At 42.9% G+C, this 25,680-nt stretch overlaps 1 protein-coding gene across 1 annotated transcript in view; it reads right to left on the reverse strand.

The window, feature by feature from the left end:
* Positions 1–25,680, reverse strand: part of GLG1 (golgi glycoprotein 1) — a 3,171,999-nt gene that overhangs the window by 2,561,503 nt on the left and 584,816 nt on the right. The window contains exon 4 of the mRNA XM_044081599.1: positions 6,371–6,586. Coding sequence (XP_043937534.1) covers positions 6,371–6,586 — 216 coding nt within the window. The remainder of the gene's footprint in view (positions 1–6,370; positions 6,587–25,680) is intronic.

Genomic DNA, 25,680 nt, shown 5'->3' on the forward strand with positions numbered 1-25,680 from the left:
TCATTACTTTCAAATGATGGCAACAAAGACCCAGCTACCTGCAAGAAAAATTCTGCAGGCTTTGGGCTTCATGGCATCCTGCATCCTGCTAATTCCATATGCAAGACTGCATATGAGGAAGCTACAATGGTATCTAAAAAGTGTTTGGACTCAACATTGCCACAGCCTGGAAACAATAATTACGCTCATTCCCTGCCTGCAACAACAGTTTCAATGATGGGCACTGGCCGGTTGCCACAACAAGGGACAGCCTTTCACTTTCCCCACAGCCAGGCAGACACTAACAACAGATGCATCGGATTATGCCTGGGGAGCACATATGGCAGGAAAATGTATACAGGGCAAGTGGCCCACAGACCAAATGCATCTTCATATCAATCAAGAGATGCTAGCTGTCCAGAATGCCCTGACAGCCTTCAAGGATCTACTACATCCAGGACAACTATTACTAAAGACGGAGAATACTACAGTCATGTAGTACATAAACAAGCAAGGGGGCACACATTCCTGTCCCCTCTGCAGGCAAGCCATGACTTTGTGGAACACAGCACTGGCCTATCAAGTACATCTGCAGGCATAATTCCTGCCAGGAAAGAAAAATACTCTGGCAGACGAACTAAGCAGAAACCTCATGGATCCTCACACGAGTGGAAACTAGATCCACAAGTCTTCAGCATGATAACAAAGAAATGGGGATGCCCAGACATAGATCTACTTGCCTCCCCTCACAACTGCCAACTACAGAGATTCTGCACAAGGACTTATCACTCACAAGCATGGAAGGTGGATGCTCTATCATTCAGCTGGAAAAGCCCAACAGCTGATGCCTATCCACCACTACCTCTACTCCCCAAGGTACTCCTAAAAGTCAGACAAGAGAAGCCAAAAATGATTCTGATTGCTCCAGACTGGCCACACCAGCACTGGTACCCAATCCTAAAGAGCTTGTCTCAAGGGCCAGCCTGGACTTTACCTCAAATTCCTCATCTGCTGACACAACAAAACAATCAGATCCTGCACAGCCAACTCAGAACCTTAAATCTGGCTGCATGGTGAATATAGCCACTCAGAACACACCTCTCTCTAAAGCAGTTATGGATGTCATTTTGGAAGCCAGAAGGCCCAGCACCATGAAATCTTATGCAGAAAAATGGAAGAGATTCTGTGCTTGGAACCAGGCACAAGGACTTGAACTGCTTGTTCCTAATATTCCTCAGATTTTACAATACCTGAGATGCTGGACAAAGGCCTATCCTTCTCATCAATTAAGATCCATGCCTCTGCCATTTCAGCTCATTATAATATGGAACCTCCTATTTTCTCTCATCCACTACTAAGACAGTACCTCAGAGGGGCAAAAAACATAAGACCCCCAAGGAGAGCACCAATACCAACATGGGACCTCAACTTTGTCTTGGAAAAGCTCACACTGCCTCCTTTTGAGCCAGCCAATACAGCTGAGATAAAATTCTTAACATGGAAAACTGCTCTGCTCCTAGCAATAACTTCAGCACGAAGAGTCTCAGAGTTACAGGCATTAATGGCAGTGGAACCTTTTATCATTTTTCATCTGGACAGGGTTTCTCCAAGGACAAACCCAACATTTATGCCAAAGGTAGTATCCAGTGTGGCTCTTAACCAAACCATTCATTTACCAACCTTTTATCAAAATCCCCAGAATAAAGGGGAGAGACTTCTGCACTCTTTGGACATACACAGGCAGCTACGTTTCTACTTGGACAAAACAAAAGCTTTCAGAAAAACTGAGCAACTTTTTGTGGCATACGCTGCAGGATCAAAAGGAAAGGCTATTTCAAAACAGACTATTTCAAAATGGATAGGATAACTGCATTCGTTTCTGCTATGCACAGCATGGCAAATCAGTGCCTAAGAATATTAGGCCACATTATACCAGGGCAGCAGCCACATCAGCCTTTCTCAGAGGAGTACCAACCAAGGAAATTTTGGAGGCTGCAACTTGGGAGTTCAGTGCACACTTTTACCAAGCACTATCACTTACCTCTTTACTCTAAATCCAGAGCAGGCTCTGCCAATGCAGTTCTGCAGGGCCTCAGCCACTCCTAATCCTATTTAGACCCAGCCGCCCAACCTCAGCTTTGGGATTCAACCCAAGTGTAATGACTGCAACAGTGAAACACGAACATAGTACAGTTGTGTACCTACCATAAATGTAGATGGAGTGTATTCACTGTTGCAGTTCAGGTTACCCTCCCACCATCCCCCTTTCATTGCTGGGACTTATCTGTACTTCTCTATTCTATACAACCTATGTGGTGTGTATTTGCTTGTAGAGGAAGGTAATGTTTATGTTAATGCATGCTTTTTTATTTGCAAATTTTTAGCCTACCCTTTTGGGGGCACCTGACATCTGGGGCAAGAAAAACTGAAGAAAATGGCGTCGGCTGCACCTTTTATACCCCTGGCGCACTGACGTCAGGGAAGAGGTGAAAGCAACAGACGCCGTACCAGGACTTTGGAATTCAGGCCGACTGCGGGTAGCCTGCCAGCACAATAACTCAAGTGTAATGACTGCAACAGTGAATACACTCGAACATCTATATTTATGTTAGGTACACAACTGCACTTTTCCAGACTGTAACAATGTTGACTCCATATACTTTTTAGGTGCCATTGAAGTTTCCTCATATGCAGTCTTGCATATGGAATCAGTAGGATGCAGGATGCCATGAAGCCCAAAACTTGCATAATTTGTCTTGCAGATAACTGGGCTTTTGTTGCCATCAGTTTGAAGTAAGTAGTCAGTTGCCTTTGCTTGTCTGACGTGAGGTAAGCAATCTGGGCAGTTGTATTCAAGCTTGCACCCAGGAATGTTATCTTTTGAGAGGGTACCAGTTGTGTATTTCTTTTCGTTTAGTGTGTACCCTAGGCATGTTAGAAGCCTTTCCACAAATGCCAGGTGTTGAAGAATGTCCTTGTTCTCTGCTTGAATGAGACAGTCGTCCAAGGAAGGATATATTTGTATACTTTTTTGTCTGCAAAATGCAATCACTGGTGCCAGGCACTTTGTAAAGACCCAGGGCGCAGTAGATAAGCCAAAAGGCAGTGCAGAGAATTGGTAATGCATTAAGCCAGCCTTGAATCTGAGGTATCAGCACGATTGCCTTATTGGGACATGCAGGTATGCCTCTTTTAGGTTTAATGTCACCAGCCAAACAATCTTGCCCAGCATGGGCAGATGCTGCTGCAAAATCAGCATTTTGAATTTTGCAATGTCCAGGTATGTGTTCAAAATCGATAAATCCAGTACTGGCCACTACGCATTGTCCTTTCTGGGTACCAAGGACAGTCGAGTAAAAATCTTGTCCTTTTTCCTGTTCTGGTACTGGCTGAACGGCCCCCATCATATCCATGAGGGACGTAACCTGTTTCTGTGCCTCTGGCCATTGATTTTTTTGGCAGATCTGGCCAGCTGTTTGCCATTGGCAGGGTATGGAAATGGAATCTGTACCCCTGTGATGCTATGTTTGGCACCCACTTGTCCTGGGTTAACAACTGCTAATTTTGAGCAAAAAGTGCTAATTTTCCCCCTAGGGGTGCTGCCAAAAGATAAGTGCTTGGGGAAGGCAGAGGGAAGTCATTGGGACTGTTTTCTGTAGGTTTGCGCTTTATCCCCTCCAGCTTTGGAGGTAGAAGCACCCCATTGCTTTGACCTTTATGAATCGTGCACCTGGTAATCTGGAACCCTTAGGGCGTCTGGATTTGCCCCTTTGAGATCTGTCTGACACTGAAAGGACCAATTTTTTGTCGGCCAGTGTCTACTGATACTTAGTGGCTGCACTTGTAAGTCTTTTACAGTTTGCATAGACTTAGCTTTGTCTTCCATTTTCTTTAAAACCTCTTCTGCCTTAATACCAAACAAACCATCGTGCTGTAAAGGTGCATCTAGTAATTTAGCTTCAACATGATCAGGCAAATTTTGTTCCTTTAACCAGGCATGCCTTCTAATCACAGATCCAGTAACTGCGGCCCTGCAGGATGCCTCTAAGGAATCAAAACCACATTTCCAACCTGTTCAGCTGCATGCAATAATTCCTGCAGTTCTTTATTTTCTGCACATTCAGAAACCAACATTTTCTGTATCAGCAGTCCCATAACATGTTGATACTTGAGTATATGAAATTGGCAGTTTAATGCCCTAATTACCAAGGTTGCAGATGTATAAACCTTTTTTCCCCATCTATCCAGGGCCCTTGAATCTCTGTCAGAGAAGGTAGGATTATTTGCTGTTGAGGCTTTAACTCCCTTTGGACCCTGTGAAACAGTTTCAGGATCAGCAGCAGGGTTTCTAAATAAAAAATTGTGCGAGTCAGGAACCCTGTAATATCGGTCAGGCTTGCTGGGAGCCGGAGGTCAGGGGTCAAACTTGACTCCGAAAACACATCATCCACAATGTCTGGGGGTATGGCTAAAGGCCTGTGCTGAGGGAGAAGGAAATCCCAAAGCCTCTTTTTTGAATGAGAAATCTTTGCTCTCCTAGTGAAAATGCTCCCTCAAAGTATGCAAGGTTTTCCCAAATGAATAATCCTCAGGAGGTGATGCAGATGGTACAGACTCCTCTGCATCAGAACCCTCATAGGGAGGTAAAGAATTCCTGATCAGAAGAGGAATCATATGAAATAGAAACCTGATCTGAAGATTCATAATCAGTGTCTTGCCTAGGCCTGTTATCTGGAGGGGGATGGGAACCCCTAATCAAGGTAATAAGGTCTTCAGCCATTTTGATAATCTGTTTTTTAGGCATAGAGGCCTGTGCACATGACTCGTGTCGTTTTTGAAGTTGCCTTTGTCTTTGGTTTTGCAGCTGTCAGTTTGATGTAAACATGTTGAGGCCTGAATACACCCACAGAAGCCAGTGCCTGCTCAGCGGCTCCTGACCCATCCGAGGGAGATACATCCGTGGGTCCAATACTTTGAGTATCTTGCAGCATGCCGGACTCCACATAGGTGTCGGTAGGGGCCTGCGACTCTAAAGTAGCGGGTATCAGGGGCTGCGAAAGCACCTCACTGAGTACGACTGGCTGAGAAGCTTTGTCGGTTTTGGACCTAGACTGTCTCTCTGTCCTTTTCTTTGTGCTTTTTATGTACTCCAGTAGACTGATTGCTATCAGACGACATTTCTGGGTAGTTACATCCGTTTCCAAAATACTTTGAGGCAAAAATATACAGACACTTAAGAGTGTGTTGGTTAAATCTAGCACAAAACCGACAGCCAGGTACGTTGTGATCAGGGCCTAGGCAAGGAATACAGTATAAATGAAAATCCTTACAAGGTATTTGCTTCCCACAAGTAATACAATTATTAACTTTTTCTGACATCGGTATGGAGCAAGAAAGTTTCCCCAACGGGGTACTTGGCTTTAGTGAAGACTTCGGTTCTGAAACTCAAACTCGAATATTTCAGGAGTCGGCCGACCGGCACTTGCGAAATGCTTCTGCTTTGGGCACCGCATGGCAAGAAAGACTAAAGAAAATGGCGTCGGCTGCATGTTTTATACCCCTAACAACCTGACGTCATGGAAGAGGAGACAGCAACCGATGCAGGACCCAAGACTTTGGAATTCAGGCCGACTGAGGGCAACCTGCCAGCAGATTACCCAAATTTAACGACTGCAACAGTGAAACACGAAGAACATCCACTAGAATGCTAGCAGTCATGCATGCTACAATACTAAGGACCTTGTTCTCAGGTCACAGAGAATTTTGTGCTACTGTTTAATATAATGCTGGGAGTGGAAGAACTCTCCCCTTAAGGAGTATCACTCTGGAAATTTCAGTGTCTGCAGAAAAGCATGTCGACATTAGCAATGCTGACAATGTTGACTGAATGAATGCCACTACATCCATATGTATGTCTACGTGTGTGCACATTTACATATGCACACACAACAAACAAATCACTCCATGGCCATCTACCCCTTAATTTCATGCGGCTTCACAGCAGTGTTCTGTTCAAAATGATACCCAAAAATGGCTCTGTACCAATTAAAATAAAAATCATAAAAATCATGAGTATGAAAGCAATGCATTTAGTACTGCATCCAGAAGTATACTGGATCTAAAAGCAAAATTCTGTTTGGGTGACGCAAGATTCATAAAATGGCACTGTACATTCCTCAGTCTGTAACACCATATGAACAGATATGTACATTAAAATGAATTTCCAAAAATAAAAGGAAATAATGCTGTGGTTTCTAACTAATCATATTTTTACTTTAAGTCTAAAAAAAAAAAAAAAGACGCCGAGATAGCATAACACGATGTGTACTTAACTAATAATCCCTCTTGTATACTTCATAAAACAATGAAGAAATCACACCAGAACAATTACCTTGTCTGTCGCTCGTATGCTCCCACATTGCAGTCTGTTAATGTCTGCCTTACAGGTTTCTAGGAAGCCACAAATCAGTCTGTAATCACTATAAATAATTGCAGTCATTTTGGTGATGTATTGATGACACTGATATTCAGTGATGTTGGTCCTATGATCCACAAGACAGGAGACTAAATATCCTTTGCCACGTTCTTCATCAGCACATTCTTTTATCTGAAACAGAAAAACTAACATGTTATCATAAGCAGCCACACAGACACAGGCATTCAAAGAATGTGACACTAACCTGCAAGTACTATATATAGGGGCTAAATCTGCCAAGACCATCTTACAAATGACACTTTTGTAATCAATGCACCATACACTGTCATAACAAAATGCTTGAAATTAGAAGATGGAAGTCAACTCGTGTGCGATATTTCAATTGCATTCAAAATTATATGTATGATCTACAGTGAGAATGTTATGGCAGAATTACAAAGATCCAAGGATACTAGTGCCAGTAATCAAATATTTTTTTGACTACAAAAGTCAACTGGTCCCCAGGATCTCTCTCAGCCATGACCTGGGTGCCAACGCACATACATGTGAAATACAACTGACAAAAATTAACATGAATCCATAACTACCTACAGATACAAGACTAATTATCTACACATAAGATATTAAGTCAACACCATACTTTCAGCAGAATCAGACTTGAACTAATGTTATACAAGAGAAAATGAGTAGGATGCAGGATTACAACGCTTCTAATATTCTTCAGTATATTTCCAATATCTACCAAAAGTAATTTATGATGTACAGCGTAAGTTTTATATGTAGATGTATTTACAAAGAACAAGTATTAGGTTCATCAACATTGACAGAAGGGTTAATGCTTCCTCTTGCTATACTGTTCAAAGTAACCAATAAGAAATATGGGTCTTAGTACAACTTTCAACAGTTAAGAGTGAAAACTAAACAGCACCACATACCGGCGAACCGGCGACTGGCTTAGGAGAAGCTTCGTCAGTTTTGGATCTCTATTGCCTTTCTCTGTCCTTTTCTTTGCATTTATGTACTACGGTAGTCGGATTGCTATCCCACATTTCTGGGTAGTTAAATCAGTTTCCAAAATACTTTGATGCAAAAATATACAGACGCTTAATAGTGCGTAGGTTAAATCTAGCACAAAACCGACAGCCAGGCACGTTGTGATCAGGAAAACCATCCATATTTATAAATACTTTTTGCATTTTCAATTATATTTGTTTATTACCTTTGTTACATATATGACTGTATAAGCTCTTGTCAGCAGTTTTTTGGGCTCATGAATATGCAAAGGGGTTGGATGATACCATTGGTTAAGGCTGACTGATGTAGGATATAAATAATTATGATGCTCAGGTTTAGGCATGTTTTTTACTCACTGAAGAAGGCATATTGCCGAAACCGGTCTGAGGTTGGAGTTATGTTTGGGACATTTTTATGTTCCTGGTTTTCTGCTAAATAAAGCGTTGGGACTATATATGCTAGCCGTTTGTGTCTTTTCTACTAATGGTCTGGCCGTGCAAGCTGTACGTGCGAGGCGTAGTGTTTTTCTGGTCTTGTTGGTTCTCGCTGTTGGCGTTTTAGCCTTCGCTATCGGTAGGAGAGGACTCCTCACTTGGTTTATCAAGTTATCTCATCAGTCGCTTTGCTGTGGATATATCTACGCTTTTTTAACTTTTGTGATGTTTTGGTGGTTGGCGTTTTTGGATGGATACATGGGGAGGTTATAGCAGCGTCGTAAAGGTACTGGTGATATCATTACACTTGGTGGTATATTCTGTTTCGGGCAGACTTTTCGGAAGACATATTTGGTAACTGGAATTCCCTTTTTGGAACGGATTTTGGCAGTACTTTAGTCGTGACAACTATATTTGTGGGTCGCTAAAGATTTTCAATAGCTACGTTCCTTTTGGGCCTACATGGACTGTCGTGGAACTATTAACAACATATATCTATGGGACCCACCCCATGGTTCATTTGGGGGACCGGGACATTTATGATAAATTACATACTGTATAGGATTTCCCTATTTGCATTTGTATGTATGTGAAATTCCTTTTTGGGTATACAGATGAATATTAAAAGTTATGGGATGTTGTTAGGTATTTTTATAATTTTACCGATATATGAACATGTCAGGTGCTTAGTAGGTTGGTTTTGACTTACTACGGATCATTTTTCTATATTGATGTACAAATTATGGTCAACATTAATGGTTTAGACAGCTGTTTGGTACCACTGTGGACAATATTTTTGAAAGTTATTTAAGGTTTTTAATACCTATGTCTACGTGGCCTTTTTCTATGGTCATTGAGATATTTAAATCTTGGAAAGTTATTTTGGACATGTGGACCGGGACATTGAGTGAATGGTGCACAATATCTAATGATTCTGAATGTCATTTGACTATATATTTTTCGATTCCTTGGGATATTCATCAGAATGTTAACAACATCGATAACGTGTTATAAGGAAGTTTCCCTTAAATTCAATGGTCAAAGGTGTACTGAAAGGGGATTTATAGGTTCATTTTGGGATCGATATGTGACTAGGATTCAATACAGTATGAATACAATGTAATGTTATAATTTTTTCATTGAAATATTCACTAGTCTGTTCATTAATCTAGTCGATTGATTTATTGCTTTTTATATAACTAACAAACCCGGAGTTGGCTATATACCATCGGTGCATGATTGAACAACTTTTGCTGATGTTTATTGAGAAGTTGGCTGGTGCAAGTCATTTTTTAACTGGGCCTTTACCATTATGGTCTACTAAAATATTACAATCGCCATTAGGCTTTTGTACTTTGCCAATATGTCTTTGGAGAAATAGCCTTGTTACACTAATGTATATCTAACAGGATCTTTAGTTCTACCTGTGTTGGTCCTGCTCTGACTCATTGTTTAAGGAATAGCCTAACGGACTCTTAACATATTTAACTGCATACACTAGGGGTATATAGGATCAGTGGGCACAACAGTGATTCACTGGTATAAGGATTATTGATATCCTAATGGTCTTTTGGTCATTAGAGATTTATTTTGGCCTATATATGTCAACTATAGGCTATATGAATATACATCTGGTGTTAGTCCAGTGATATGTTATAACGGATTAGGTTTTTTGGCCGGGTGGCAAATATTGCAACAATACGGTGTGGAAATCTGAACATACAGTATAAGGACGTGTTTTGATATCTATTTCTGGTTAGTCAGTGTGACCTGTCCTTGTGATCTATAATAGCTGGGCCTTATTCTTGTCCTTACACCTCAATTTATGCTTTCACTTTGCTTTTTCTAGTAATTTATTAATATTTTTATCCTGGTTACTTTATAGAAGCTATTTTTGGTGCCAAATTTATTCTTTGGACAATTTGGTATACCTTTACTAATATTATGGACCTGGACAACATTCTTGAGGGGTTGTGTGCTGATCGGGAGGATATTAAAGTATTTGGTCTGGATTCTATCCCAAGCAGCAACTCCGATGTTAGTAGTATTAACATACAAGACGGATGTCAAACAGTGTTTTCAAATTTGGAAAAGGGCCTTAAAGGGCTACGGGCTAATATTTGGCATCTGAGGTTATTCAAGGCGTATTTGCATAAAAATCTGGTTCCTAGGGGGTCTTCGTATTAGACTAAGACCAATGGTCAGCAGATCTGAACAGAGGTTGACCGATGAATGGAATCAAGCAGTACAAGATGGATCTATGGCCTTTGTCAGGATACTGGCTTCTTATTATGAAAGGGCCATCGACAATAACATTTCTGAAGTTAGGAATCTAAGTATTGAATGTAAGAAATTTGAATCTTCTACTAATTATGAAAGTATGGTAACCAAATTGTCCAAAGAATTAACAACCTATGACAAAATAACCAAGGACAGAAAGGTGAAAAAATTCAACAAGGATGTTTTGGACTATAGTAGAGGACGACCTTTTGAAATACAAAGATCAGTTAGATTCAAGGATGTTAGTCCAAGTGTGAACAGGGGGGGGCAAGGAAAAGGCCCAGGTCTATTTTAAAGCATAGTGATAGGTCATATACCAGTACTTCAGGTGATGAGTCCTCTCTTACTGATAGTGAAGGTACTCCATCTGTAGAATCACCTGCCAAGAAACAAACTAATGCTGCCATCCCTTTAGAAGGGGTAACAAACAGAGGGGGGCGCAAACATACCAACAGGTACAGGCACAGATTCAATAGATGGCTTGATCCAAGTTCTGCTGAAATAGGGGAAACAGAGTGTAATAATGTTCTTAATCTTTCTGATACTGTGTTAACTGTGGACCAACAAAGACTTTTGAATAAAGGGTTGGGATTTGTACCCAGTTTCTTTTGTGATCAATATCAAACTGCAGTAGATGTGTTGGATTTTTGTCGTTGCCTTAATTTAAAGATATTTTTTCAGATCCAAATAGAGTTAATGTTCAAAGATCTACTGAATTTAGATTTCAGAATTCAACATTTCAGCCCCCTATGAATAAGTACGTAGCAACATTTCAACAAGCGGTACTAAGGGATCTCCATTTTCCACCTTTTGAATCCCAAATTCTGCAAGAAAATATCAATCCTACTGAAAAGAAGGCTCTGATGGAACTCAAAGAAAATAACAAGATTGTTATTCTTCAAGCAGATAAGGGTGGAGCGGTGGTCATTTTGGATATGGATTATTATATTCAGGAAGGTCTTCGTCAGTTATCTGACACTAGATGTTATATGTCTATGGGCATAGATCCCACACCTAAATTCAAAAAAGAAATTGATGCCTTTATCGACAGAGCTGTTGAAGAGGGTATCTCCCGCAGTATAGCCCAACATTTAACAGTTACTGATCCATCTAAACAAATATTATACTTGCTTCCCAAAATACATAAATCTCTTACATACCAACCTGGTAGACCGATTGTTTCAGGGCATGGCTCACTCACGGAACCACTATCGGCATTTCTAACTCAGCAGTTAAAACCTCTATTGAAACATGTGAGAGCCAGGATTCAAGACACTACACAATTCTTACAAATTATCCAGGATACACAAATTGAATCACAGTGGTTATTGTGCACACTGGATGTTAGATCCCTTTACACCAGCATACAACATTGGGCAGGCTTGCAAGCTTTACAATTTTGGTTAGAGAAAGCCTATCTATACCCACCAGGTTTCAATACATTAATCATCTGTATGTCCGAACATGTACTGAATAAAAACATTCTGTATTTTCAAGGGGAATGTTATTGGCAACTCCAGGGGACGGCTATGGGAGCTTCTTTTGCATCCACGCCACACCGTCCAAAATATTCCCAAATCCCGATTTTTGAGGATCAAAAGCATCAGTTCATCTGCAAGGGATTATCAGGATGCCACTATTGATCTAACTAATAGATTTTTAGAAAGGGGATATCGTCCATTTGATATTCTATCTGCCAGGAATTGGTCGGGTCAACAGCAGAGAAGTCAACTGCTGGAATATAGGGACCACTCACCTACTATGCACGATTCTACTTTGAGATTTATAACCACATATGGTAGGAATCATCAGGTTATTAGGAAGGTTCTCAATGACAATTGGAATATTCTATTGGCCAATGATTTTTTAAGAGAGAGGTTGGGTGACAAATGCCAATTTTCCTATAGAAGGGGTAGAACATTGGGTTCTCTTTTTTCACATTATAAACATCAGGATAGTGGAGGAGCAAAATATAAACTCACCATTATGGGGGATGAGCTTTTGGGCACCTTTCCGTGTGGGCATTGCATATCGTGTATTCAGGTAAATAAAACAAAACAATTCACCAGTGCTAATACTAGTAAAGTTTATGATCTGAGAATTTTTGGGAATTGTTCCAGTAGTTGGGTGATATACTTAGCGACATGCCAGTGCTCAGTCTTTTATGTAGGCAAAACTTCACGTTCACTACGTATTAGAATAGGGGAACACAGGAGTGACATACGAAACAAAAAGCCAACTAATGCACTTTTTCAACATACACTTAAACATCCTTCAGCCAGGTTCATGTTCAATGTCATTGACAGGATTATAGGGGATAAAAGCCATCAACAGGGATGGCAGAATGCACTAAGCTTTAAAGAGAAATATTGGATTATTCATCTTGGAGCTTTGTTCTCTCCTGGTATAAATGACCATTTATAATGAATATTTTTTCATTTAGCTTTTTGTCCTATAGGTACAAGGCTATGAGAAGCTCCATTTAATTTTCATGCTATAAATGGGTTGTATTTATAATTGAATAATCACACTATATATATTTTTTGACTACCAATGTGGTTTTCCTCTTAATATGGTACACATATATATATGTACATATATGTTTATATGGAGTGATTGGGTTAAATTTGAATGCTAAATAGATTGATCTATGTTTAGTGGACAGGGTTTAGACTAGGTTGAATCATGTTTGTATGGCATTTATATAACAACTTTTGTTTATTTTTATTATGTTTTCATCTTTATGATTTGATTATTATTATCTTAAGACGTGCACTCATGGTATCGACATCCATATTTGTAAATACTTTTTGCATTTTCAATTATATTTGTTTATTACCTTTGTTACATATATGACTGTATAAGCTCTTGTCAGCAGTTTTTTGGGCTCATGAATATGCATCAAAGGGGTTGGATGATACCACTGGTTAAGGCCGACTGATGTAGGATATAAATAATTATGATGCTCAGGTTTAGGCATGTTTTTTACTCACTGAAGAAGGCATATTGCCGAAACCGGTCTGAGGTTGGAGTTATGTTTGGGACATTTTATGTTCCTGGTTTTCTGCTAAATAAAGCATTGGACTATATATGCTGGCCGTTTGTGTCTTTTCTACGTTGTGATCAGGGCCTAGGCAGGGAATACAGTATAAATGGAAATCCTTATGAGGTATTTGCTTCCCACAAGTAATACTTTTTCTGACATTGGTAAAAAGCAAGTAAAAAGTTTCCCCAACGGGGTACTTAGCTTTAGTAAAGACTTTGGTTCTGAAACTCACTCGAATATTTCAGTAGTCGGCCGACCGGCACTTGCGAAATGCTTCTGCTTCGGGCACCACACGGCAAGAAAGACTAAAGAAAATGGCGTCGGCTGAATGTTTTATACCCCTGACGTCATGGAAGAGAAGACAGCATCCAACACAGGACCCAAGACTTTGGAATTCAGGCCGACTGAGGGCAACCTGTCAGCAGATTACCCAAATGTAATGACTGCAACAATGAAACACGAAGAAAGTACAATTTTGTACCTACCATAAATGTAGATGTTCGAGTGCTCATACAGCTGCAGTCATAACAGATGGGTTATCCTGCCGTCAGGCGGGTCCTCGGTCGGCCGAATTCCAAAGTCTAGGTCCGGCGTCGGTTGTCGTCGCTTCCTCCTTGACGTCAGTGCGGCAGGGGTATAAAAGAGGCAGCCGACGCCATTTTCTTCAGTTTTTCTTGCCCCAGATGTCAGTTGCCCCCAGAAGGAAGGCAAACAATGTTATGCAAAAATGCAATGTTGATAAATCAAAAACAGTAGCTGCAAGCAAATACACCATAAAAAGAGTACCCCAAAAGGTTATATGAAAAGTGTTTGTCATAAGGCCTGTCCTAAGAGGGGTTGGAGGGAGGGAAACCTGGACTGCAGCTGTATGAGCACTCTAACATCTACATTTATGGTAGGTACAAAACTGTACTATGTTCGTCGTGCATACAGCTGCAGTCATAACAGATGGGTAGAATCCCAAAGATAAGTAAGGGTGGTAGGCACTAAGTGGAACTAGGAGGGGCTAGGATGCCCTGCAGGACTGCTGTGGCAAAGCCCGCTCTAGATTTAGAGTATAGTGGGAGGTGATAGTGCTTGGAGAAAGTGTGCACTGAACTCCAGGTGGCTGCTTCCAAAATATCCTTGGTAGGGACCCCCCTGAGGAAGGCTGCAGAGGTAGCTGTGGCTCTGGTGGAGTGGGATCTGATGCATGCAGGCACAGTTTTTCCATGAAATGAGTAACAAAAGCGTATGCAGTGGGCTATCCATTTTGAAATTGTCTGTTTGGAAATAGCCTTTCCTTGAGCACCTGCAGCATAGGACAGAGTTGCTCAGATTTCCTGAATGGCTTTGTCCTGTCCAAATAATAACGAAGTTGTCTGTGAATGTCCAAGGAATGTAGTAGTCTTTCCCCTTTGTTTTGTGGATTAGGATAAAAGGTAGGTAAGTGGATAGTCGGATTCAAAGCTACACTGGATACTACCTTTGGCATAAAGGTAGGGTTGGTTCGTAAGGAAACTCTGTCCTGATGGAAAATGATGAATGGTTGCACAGCCATGAGGGCCTGTAGCTCCGAAACCCTGGGAGCCGAGGTGATAGCCAGAAGAAAGGCTGTTTTCCATGACAAGTACTGTAACTCTGATGAAGAAGCTGGCTCGAAGGGAGGAAGGTCAGCTTTTCCAATACGAAGCTGAGGTCCCAAGCAGGGACTGGTAGTTTCCTTGGGGGTTTTATATTCTTTGCCCCTCTGAGGAACTGCCTTAAGAGAGGATGAGAGAATAAAGGAGGATCTGTGTTATATTGTGCAGAAATGGCTGAAGCGTGGATCTTGATGGAGGAGAAGGAAAGTCCATTGTTTAACATCTCAGCTAGGTACTGTAAAATTTGAGGTATATTTATTACCCAAGGATTCTGTCCCTTCTTTTGATTCCAGGCACAAAAAGCGTTTCCATTTGGCGGAGTAGGCCTTTCTAGTAGAAGGTCTTCTGGCCTCCAAGATGACATCCTGCACCTCCTTGGAGAGGGGAAACTGTTGGGAAATAAAGGAATTCTCCATGCAGCTAGATTTAGAGTTTTGAGATGGCTATGAAGAGTTTTGTAGTTGTGCTGGGAAAACAGAAGAGGGACTAGAGGTAGGGTCCATGGTGGGGAATGTGTCAGGCTCTTCAGGAGCAGATACCAGTGTTGCCTTGGCCAGTCTGGAGCAATGAGAATCATTTTCGGCCTCTGCTCTGGCTTTTAATAGAACTTTGGGCAGCAGAGGAAGAGGCGGGAAGGCATAGACTGTCAATGTTGCCCAACTGAAGGAAAGTGCGTCCACTTTCCAGGCCTGTGGATGATAGGTCCTTGAACAAAATTTTTTCAACTGGCAATTTCTGTGGGTAGCAAAGAGATCCATGTCTGGCTGTCCCCATGCCAGAGTTATCTTTGTGAAAATTTGAGGATGCAACTTCCATTCGTGTGGATCTGCCATATTTCTGCTTAGGTGGTCTGCCAGTGTGTTTTCCTTCCCTGGCAGGAATTGTGCCTGTAGTTGAATTTTCAATTCCAGTGCTGTATTCCATAGGGTCATGGCTTGCCTGCACAGGGGGTATGAATGACTTCCCCCCTGTTTTGTTTATGTACCACATCACTGTGGTGTTGTCTGTCCTTATCAATAGCTGGCCTGGATGCAGTAGGTCTTTGAAGGTCATAATAGCCTTTTGCACGGCTAGCATTTCCTTTTGGTTGATGTGAAGGAGCTTCTCTTTTCGTGCCCATTTTCCCTGAATGCAATGATCTGTCATGTGTGCTCCCCAGGCGTAGTCTGAGGCGTCTGTTGTGATGATTTGAGTTGCTTGAGGTACACAGAAAGGAAGACCTGTGTTTCTTTGGCAAGCTTGAGCCCACCACATAAATTCCTTTTGAAGGCATGGAATGAGTGGTATAACTGCTTCCAAGCTGTGGCTGTGTTGAGACCATAAGTTTTTTAGGTACCATTGAAGTTTCCTCATATGCAGCTTTGCACATGGGATTAGTAGAAGGCAAGATGCCATGAATCCCAGAGCCTGCAGGACTTTCCTTGCAGTTAGCCTGGTGCAAGTTGCCATTTATCTGAAGTATTGAGACAGTTGCCCTTGCTTGTCTGGCGTGAGGTAGGCCATCTGGGTGGTTGTATACAAGCTGGCACCCAGGAAAATTATTTGTTGAGAGGGTATTAGTTTTGATTTCTTTTTGTTGACTGTGTATCCCAGGAAGTTCAACCGTTTTATTACAAACGCCAGGTGCTGCAGTAGTATGTCCTTGCTGTCCGCTTGGATCAGGCAGTCGTCCAGATATGGGTAGAATTGTATTCCTTGTAGTCTGCAGAAGGCGATTACTGATGCCAGGCATCTGGGTGCAGTAGCTAAGCCAAAGGGCAATGCAGAGAATTGGCAATGGGTTGAACCTGCAAGAAATCTGAGGTATCTTCTGCAATCTTGTCTGATAGGGACATGCAGGTATGCCTCCTTGAGGTCCAATGTTACCAGCCAAGACTCCTTGCCCAGCATGGGAAGAAGCTGCTGTAATGTGAGCATCTTGAATTTTGGCACCTGTAGATATGTGTTTAGGATGGATAGGTCTAAGATAGGTCTCCAATCTTTGTCTTTCCTACGTACCAGGAATAGTCTGGAATAAAACCCTTGACCTTGTTCTTTTGCAGGTACCTCTTGAATTGCTTTCATGTCCATTAGCTGAAATTTGTTTTTGTGCCTCTGCCCTTTGATTTTGTGGCAGGTTTGGCATGCCTCTCATTTTTGGAAGGGTGTGAAAGTGGAACCTGTAGCCTCTGTCTATAATGTCCAGAATCCATTTGTCTTTTGTAACAATATGCCAATTTTTTGAGAATAATGTCAGTTTTCCGCCCAAAGGTGCTGCCATTAAAGCTTTGCTTGGCAGGTGTAGGGGGAAGTCATGGTGTCTGTTTTCTATAAGACTGATCTATCTTCTCCACCTCTTGGGGTTGGTGCTTGCCACTGCCTGGCTCTGAAAGATCCTTGAGGTTGCCCTCTACCCCTTGGATGCCTGTATCTGCCCCTTTGAGGTCTGTCCGTGGCTGGAAAGGACCAATTTTTTGAAGGCCAGTTTCTGCTGAAACGTGGAGGCTGTACCTGTAGGAAATCTTTCACTGTTTGCATTGATTTCGCTTTTTCCTCCATTTTCTTTAGCACCTCCTCTGCTTTAACACCAAACAATACATCTTTTTGAAGAGGTGCATCTAATAATTTAGCTTTGACATGACCTGGTAAGGTTCGCTCTTTGAGCCAAGCATGCCTACATATAACAGACCCCATAACAGCAGTTCTACATGAGGCCTCTAAAGCATCAAAACCACACTGCAAGGTATGTTTACCCACTTGCTCTGCACCATGCAACAAATCCTGCAACTCTCTTAAATCTGGTTGTGTCATCTTGCTTTTCAGCTGAGATATCAAAAACTGTTGATACTTTAACATATGGAACTGACAGTTTAACGCCCTCATGGTTAAAGTGGCCGAGGTGTACATCTTTTTCCCCCACCTTTCTAAAGATCTGGAATCTCTCTCTGAAGGTAATGGGTTTTTAGCAGTAGAGGCCTTAATTCCCTTGGGGCCCTGTGAAATAGTTTCTGGGTCAGCAGTATGGCTTTTATATAGGAACTGGTGAGAATCAGGAACCCGGTAATACCCGTCTGGATTAACAGGAGCTGGAGGCAAAGAATCAGGATTAAGGCTGGCTTCTGTGTACACATCATCCAATATATCTAAAACAGGAGGGATAGCCAGAGGCCTATGCTGGGGGAGCAGAAGAAATTCCCTGAGCCTTTTCTTGGAATCTGAGTAATCTTGGCCTTCCCAGTGAAAGTGTTCCCTCAATGTATGCAGGGTTTCCCCAAAAGAGAAGTCCTCAGGGGGGGAGACAGAGGGAATAGACTCCTCTGCATCAGAGTCTTCGAATGGAGAATAGGCACAATCCTGGTCCTCAGATAGTTCTGAGGTAATAGAAGCTTGATCTGAGGAAGGGTAGTCTTCCTCTAATCTGGGCCTTTTGTCAGAGGGGGATTGAGAACCCCTGATAAGAGTAATCAAATCCTCAGCCATTTTAACCATCTGTTTTTTAGGCATGGTGCCTTGAGAGGGTGGCTGAGGAACCTGTTTTTTGGTTTTCATGGCCGTTTTAGATTTAGTGAAGGCTTTAATAGAGAAGGAGGAAGGCCTGAAGACCCCTTGAGAAATGGCAGGCCTGTCTAAACTCTGAGTTTCCCCACCAGGAGTGGCGTCTATCTGTAGTAGGAATGGGGGCCAAGGAGCCTGCGACCTCAGGTACTGAAGACACCGGTAATGCATTGTCATCGGTACTCAGGGGCTGTGTAGGCGCCTCGCTGAGTACCGGAGAACCGGTAGTCGGCCTTAGCGTGGTATCAGTAGGTGGTGCGGACCTCGTATGCCGGTCCTTATCTTTGCATTTTTTGCTTAAAACTGGAGTTGGAGTATCCGACGACATAATATAATTCAATTTTTTGCCAAAAAAGTGAAGGGCGAACTCCGCCCGACGCTTAATAGTGTGTTTGCTGAATCTAGCACAAAAACGGCAGGCCGAGACGTCGTGGTCTGGGCCTAAGCAAGGTATACAGTAAGAGTGGAAATCCTTATGCGGTATTTGCTACCCACATGAAAAGCAATTATTAACTTTGTCTGACATCGGTCTGAGGCAAGAAAAGTTTCCCCAACGGGGTACTTAGCTTTCAAGAAGACTTCGGCTGAAATACTTTCGTAAATCTCAGGAGCTGGCCGACCTGCACTTGCGAACTGCTTCTGCTACCGCGCGGCAAGAAAGACTGAAGAAAATGGCGTCGGCTGCCTCTTTTATACCCCTGCCGCACTGACGTCAGGGAGGAAGCAACGACAACAGACGCCGGACCTAGACTTTGGAATTCGGCCGACCGAGGACCCGCCTGACGGCAGGATAACCCATCTGTTATGACTGCAGCTGTATGCACGATGAACATCATCTAAACAGCACCACAGAATGTTAGTTTGCTAAGGACTGAGAGGAAATCAGGTGTGCAATCCACTAAGTGCTGAGGAGCAGTGAGGAAATCCTCTACTAGAAGATGCAAGTCAAATAACGATACAGTACCTGTACTTCATACCAGATAGGAAAAAACACGATTTCTACTCTTCTGTAACTATACTCAAAGAAAAGTACAGTTTTGTACCTACCATAAATGTAGATGTTCGAAGATCCACATTGCTGCAGTCCTTACACTTGGGTAGTCCGCTGTCCTCGGTCGGCCCGAATATCAAAGTATAAGGCTGACGTCGGTCAAGGCGCATTAGACTGACATCAGGACGTCAGGGTACAAATGCGCATGACCGACGTCATATCCTCAGTCTTTTCTTGCCCCAGATGTCAGAAGACCCTAACAAGTAAGGTCAAAAACCCAAAAACAACAAACAACCAACCACCCTGGCACTAACAATATGTACAATATACACAATATTTACAATCCAACCCACACAACCGCCTCTAACTACAGAGGGGAAGGAGGGAGGGAAAATTGGACTGCAGCAATGTGGATCTTCGAACATGTACATTTATGGTAGGTACAAAACTGTACTATGTTCTTCATCTCACATTGCTGCAGTCCTTACACTTGGGTAGAATCCCAAAGCAGAGGTAAGGGAGGATGGCACAACTATAAAGAAGCAGGGGCTGCCAAAATGCCCTGTAAAATAGCAGTGGCAAAACCAGCCCTAGATTTAGAGTAAAGTGGAAGGTGATAATGCTTAGAGAAAGTATGCACTGAACTCCAGGTAGCTGCCTCCAAGATATCTTTAGTTGCCACCCCCCTTAAAAAAGCTGTTGACGTGGCAGTAGCCCTGGTGGAATGAGGCCTAATCCCAGCTGGAACCTCCTTGCCATGATGGGAATAACAGAAAGCAATGCAAAACCCAATCCACCTAGAAATAGTTTGTTTTGACACAGGCTTGCCCTGAGAACTCAAAGCAAAAGAAACAAATAACTGCTGAGACTGCCTGAACCCTTTAGTTCTGCTCAAATAATATCGCAACTGCCTGTGTATATCCAAAGTGTGCAAAATCTTTTCCCCTTTATTTTGGGGTTTGCATAAAGGTAGGCAAATGAATAGTTTGGTTTAGCGCCACACTGGAAACCACTGTAGGCATAAAGGAAGGATTCGTACGCACAGATACCCTATCCTTATGGAAAATTAAGAGAGGCTCAACTGCCATAAGGGGCTGTAATTCAGAAACCCTTCTCGCAGAGGTAATGGCTAACAAAAAGCAGTCTTCCATGATAAATATTTCAACTCAGCAGTAGCTGCAGGCTCAAAAGGTTGTAGAGTGAGTTTCTCCAACACAAAATTGAGATCCCAAGCAGGAGTAGGAGCTCTTCGTGGGGTCTTATATTCTTTGCCCCTCTAAGGAATTGCTTAAACAAAGGATGAGAAAACAATGGTGGGTCACAATCATAGTGAGCAGAAATTGCTGCAGCATGAATCTTAATAGAAGAGAAGGACAAACCTTTGTCCAGTAACTCAGTAAGGTATTGAAGAGCCACACTTAAATTAGGCTTAGAAACATCAAATGCTTTTGCTGCACTCCAAAATAAAAATCTCTTCCATTTATCTGCTCACACTTTCCTTGTACTAGGCCTTCTGGCCTCCAAAATAACATTCAAAACTTGCTGTGGAAGCTGAAACCCTCCAGGGTTTAAAACAGAATATGCCAGGCTGTCAGGTGAAGAGAGTGAAGTTTGACATTGAGTAAATGACTGTTCTCCTGAGACAGCAGGTGTGGAATCAAAGGTAAAGGCCATGGCGGCTCCCGTACCAGACTTCTCAGTAGTGGGTACCAATGCTGTCGAGGCCAATCTGGAGCTATTAAAATCATCTTTGGTTTGTCCTGTCTGACCTTCAGAAGTACCTTTGGGAGGAGAGGCAGAGGTGGAAAGGCATACACATGAAGATTGCTCCAATTGAATGAAAGAGCATCCACTTTCCAGGCTATGGGATGAAACCTTTTTGTGCAAAACTTTGGCAGCTGGTAGTTTAGTGGAGAAGCGAACAGATCTATGTCTGGAGTTCCCCATGACACTGTCAATTTCTGAAAAACTTGAGGATCCAATTTCCACTCGTGGGGATCCATTATTTGTCTGCTCAACACATCTGCTAAGGAGTTCTGTGCTCCCGGCAGAAACCTTGCCTGAAGATTTAGCTGTAAACTGAGAGCAGTCTCCCACAAAATCATTGCTTGTCTGCACAGAGGATAAGAATGTGTTCCCCCTTGCTTGTTGATGTACCACATGGCAGTTGTGTTGTCTGTTAGAATCAACACCTGCCCTGGAAGAAGTAAATCCTTGAAAGCTATTAATGCAAATTGGACTGCTAACATCTCCTTCAGATTGATATGTAGATGTAGAAGTCTGGCAGGCCACTTGTCTTGTATCCACTTTCCATTTAGATGAGCTCCCCAAGCTTTGTCTGAGGCATCTGTCGTTAGAATCTGACTCGCCTCTGGCCGGGTCACAGAGAGTCCCTTGTTTAGGTGACATTCCTGAGTCCACCACAAAAATTCCTTTTGAATGCAAGGTATAATCTGAATGACAGTGTCCATATCCTGGCAGTGCTGTGTCCATACATTTTTGAGATACCATTGTAGCTTCCTCATATGCAGTTTGGCATTGGGAAGCACCAGAATACAAGATGCCATGAACCCCAAGGCTTGAAGGACTGTCCTTGCAGTCAGCCTGGACTGATGAGACAATTGATGGAAGTAAAGAGAAAGATTCTGTTTGTCCGGGGTCAAAAAGGCCATCTGGGATGCTGTACTCAGTCTCACACCCAGAAAGCACATGTCCTGAGAGGGTACTAGACTGGACTTTATTTCGTTCACAGAATACCCCAGGCATCTTAGCACTGCTATCACATAATGTAGAATGTGAAGAAGTTCGTCCTTTCCTTGAGCCAGAATCAGGCAATCGTCCAAATAAGGATAGATCTGTATTCCTCTTAGCCTGAAGAAAGCTATCACTGGAGCCAGAACCTTCGTGAACACTCTGGGCGCAGTAGATAAGCCAAAGGGCAATGCAGAGAACTGATAATGAGAAGTCCCAGCCCGAAAACGTAGATACTTCCTGCAACTTAGCCTGATAGGAACATGAAGGTAAGCCTCCTTGAGATCCAGAGTCACCATCCAGTGATCTTTGCCCAGCAGAGGTAAAAGCTGTTGTAACGTCAACATTTTGAACTTGGGAATGTCCAGATAAGTGTTGAGGATAGACAAATCCAAAATTGGTCTCCACGTGTTCCCCTTCTTTGGTACTAGGAACAGGCGAGAATAAAATCCTAGGCCCACTTCTGACAGAGGGACCGGTTGTATGGCCCCTATTTGGAGCAGCAGAGAAATCTGTTTGTGAGCCTCTATTCTTTGCTGAGGAGGAACGTCTGGCATGCCTTTGAAAGGAGGCAAGGTATGGAAATAAAACCTGTAACCTCGGTGTATGATATCCAATACCCATCTGTCTTGGGTAATTAAACTCCAATTTTCCTTGAAAAGTGCCAATCTTCCCCCCAAAGGTGCTGCCAGATGAGAAGGCTCTGGCAGCTGAAAAGGTAGGTCATTGGGTCTGTTTACGAAAGGACTGACCCCTACCCTCACCAGAAGACTGTGCAGGTGAACTCCCTGTTCTAGGCCTGAAAGAGCCCTGAGCTCTGCCCCTACCACGTCTAGACCTACCCCTAGACTGGGAATCATAAGAAGGATACGCCCACCCCTTGGTAGGCCAATTTCTGCTAAACTTCGGAGGCTGAACCTGCAAAAAATCTTTAACAGTCTGCATAGACTTAGCCTTGTCTTCCATTTTCTTTAAGACTGCCTCAACAGGTGAACCAAACAACACATCAGATTGTAAAGGAGCATCCAAAATCCTCGTCTTAACATGTTCAGATAAATTCTGATCCCTCAGCCAGGCGTGCCTGCGAAGAACTGACCCAGTGGCAGCCACCCTAGACGAGGCCTGTACAGCATCAAAACCACATTGCAAAGAATGCTTACCCACTTGTTCAGAGACATGTACCAAATCTTGTAACTCTTTACACTCAATACCTTCCGCCAGAGCATCTACCTTAGACTTCAACTGAGAAAGTAGATAGTTTTGGTATTTCAACATGTGAAACTGGCAATTCAGAGCCCTCATAGCTAGGGTGGAAGTATAGACTTTCTTTCCCCACCTATCCAAAGCCCTGGCCTCTATCTGGAGGAACCGGATTTTTAACAACAGAAGCCTTAACCCCCTTAGGCCCCTGGCTGACAGTTTCTGGGTCTGCCCTAGGACTCTTAAAAAGATACTTATGAGCTTCAGGCACCCTATAGTACCTATCCGGTTTAACAGGAGCAGGAGGCAAAGAATCAGGATTAAGAGAAGCCTCTGCAAACACATCCTCCACAACATCCAGAACAGGAGGTATAGCCAAAGGCCTATGCTGGGTAAACAAAAATTCCCTAAGCCTTTTCCTGGAATCAGAGAAGTCCTGACCTTCCCACTTAAAATGCTCCCTCATGGAATGAAGAGTCTCTGAAAAAGAAAAGTCCTCAGGAGGAGAAGCAGAAGGGGTAGAATCATCCACATCAGAATCAGAATAAGGAGAATACTCCTGCAAGTCTTCAGCCGAAGAGACTGAAACATCTGAAGCCTGATCAAAACTCCCCAACTCAGGTTCCACTCTAGGCCTCTTATCAGGAGGGGGCAAAGAACCTCTAATCAAAGTAATCAAATCTTCTGCCATTTTAAGCATATGCTTCTTGGGCACAGATCCTGAAGAACTAGGAGTGACCCCAACTGAAGCTAAACCTGGCCTGCCTCTGGGAGAAGCCTTGGAAATAGAAGGAGAAGGCCTAACCACCCTAGGAAGGGAGGGGAGTACAGCAACCTGAGAAGCCCCTTCAGCCTGACCTGCCTCCTGAGAGGCCACATCCTGCAATAACAAGGTCTCCCCCTGGGCCTCCAGAGAAACCTCCGGTGGAACCACCGGCTCCACCGACACCTCTGAAGAACCGGCGTCCGGTACGGACGACTCATCCTGCCTGGACTTAGCTGCTTTATCCTTGCACTTCTTCGAAGAAGCAGGCGTCGGAGCATCCGACGGCATATTGTAATTGCACCGCTTCCCGAAGACTAACCTGGCACAGTCTAACCTTCTCTTAATAGTGCGCTTATTGAATCTAGCACAAAAGCGACACCCAACAACGTCGTGCTCAGGCCCTAAGCAAGGAATACACAAAGTATGATAATCTCTATGCGGTATCTGTTTCCCACAAGAAATACAGTTATTCACTTTTTCTGACATCCGGTAAACCACTGAGGCAAGAAAAAACTAAAATATTCCTAACGGGTACTTAGCCAACTTTGACTCGGTCTGAAACTCAATTGAAAAATTTCAGAACGCCGAACGGCACTTGCAACGCTGCTTCTGCATCGGACCATGCGGCAAAAGACTGAGGATATGGCGTCGGTCATGCGCATTTGTACCCTGGCGTCCTGATGTCAGTCTAATGCTTGACCGACGTCAGCCTTATACTTTGATATTCAGGCCGACCGAGGACAGCGGACTACCCAAGTGTAAGGACTGCAGCAATGTGAGATGAAGAACATCCATGCTAGAGGCACTTAAAACTGTTTAAGAAGTCTACTACACCTCAAAGTGTAAACTGGAGAAAAAAAAAAAAAAAAAAAAAAAAAAAAACAAGTAGCAACACAAGATGGTCCCAATTGTCTAGGAAAGAAACTAATGCAAAGTATGGATTAACAAGAGTCAAAAGGAGTAGCCGAAAAAGGAACACTTGGATGCTGGTAGTGGGGGACTTGCTCTGGGGTGGTATTAGAGATTTGCTGGAAGCAAGCAAGCTCCAAGTTAAAATGTGACTAGACAAAAACGGCCACAAAAGGGAAGGGAATTTCCTACACAGCGGTGCATGAAGAAACAAATTATCACACGGAAAGAACCACAAATCAGACAATAGCAAGGGCCAAAAAGGTTTTAAGCATGTACAGAAGTGGGATACTTAAAACAATACTTAAAACAATACTTACAGAAGTATTAGTACCAAAGGACATCAGTCTTAGCTGTATAGCTTATATCCTGCCAAGGATATAACAGCAGGCCATCTTCCAAAGCTTCAAGGCACCTTCCATGTGTCCAGCAAGGCAGTCAAGTTGAGCTGACTAAAGTACAGTTTTGTACCTACCATAAATGTAGATGTTCGAGTGCTAATACAGCTGCAGTAATCACAGATGGGTTTTCTGCCGTCAGGCGGTCCCTCGGTCGGCCGAATTCCAAAGTCTTGGTCCGGCGTCGGTTGTCGTCGCTTTCTCTTCTGACGTCAGTGAGGCCAGAGTATATAAGACACAGCCGACGCCATGTTCTTCAGTCTTTCTTGCCGCAGATGTCAGGTGCCCCCAGAAGGAAGGCAATACATAAATTATGCTTA

The sequence above is a fragment of the Protopterus annectens genome, chromosome 8.part1 (genome assembly GCF_019279795.1).
Source record: "Protopterus annectens isolate FY-2018-M chromosome 8.part1, PAN1.0, whole genome shotgun sequence".
NCBI classification, from domain to species: Eukaryota; Metazoa; Chordata; order Ceratodontiformes; family Protopteridae; genus Protopterus; species Protopterus annectens.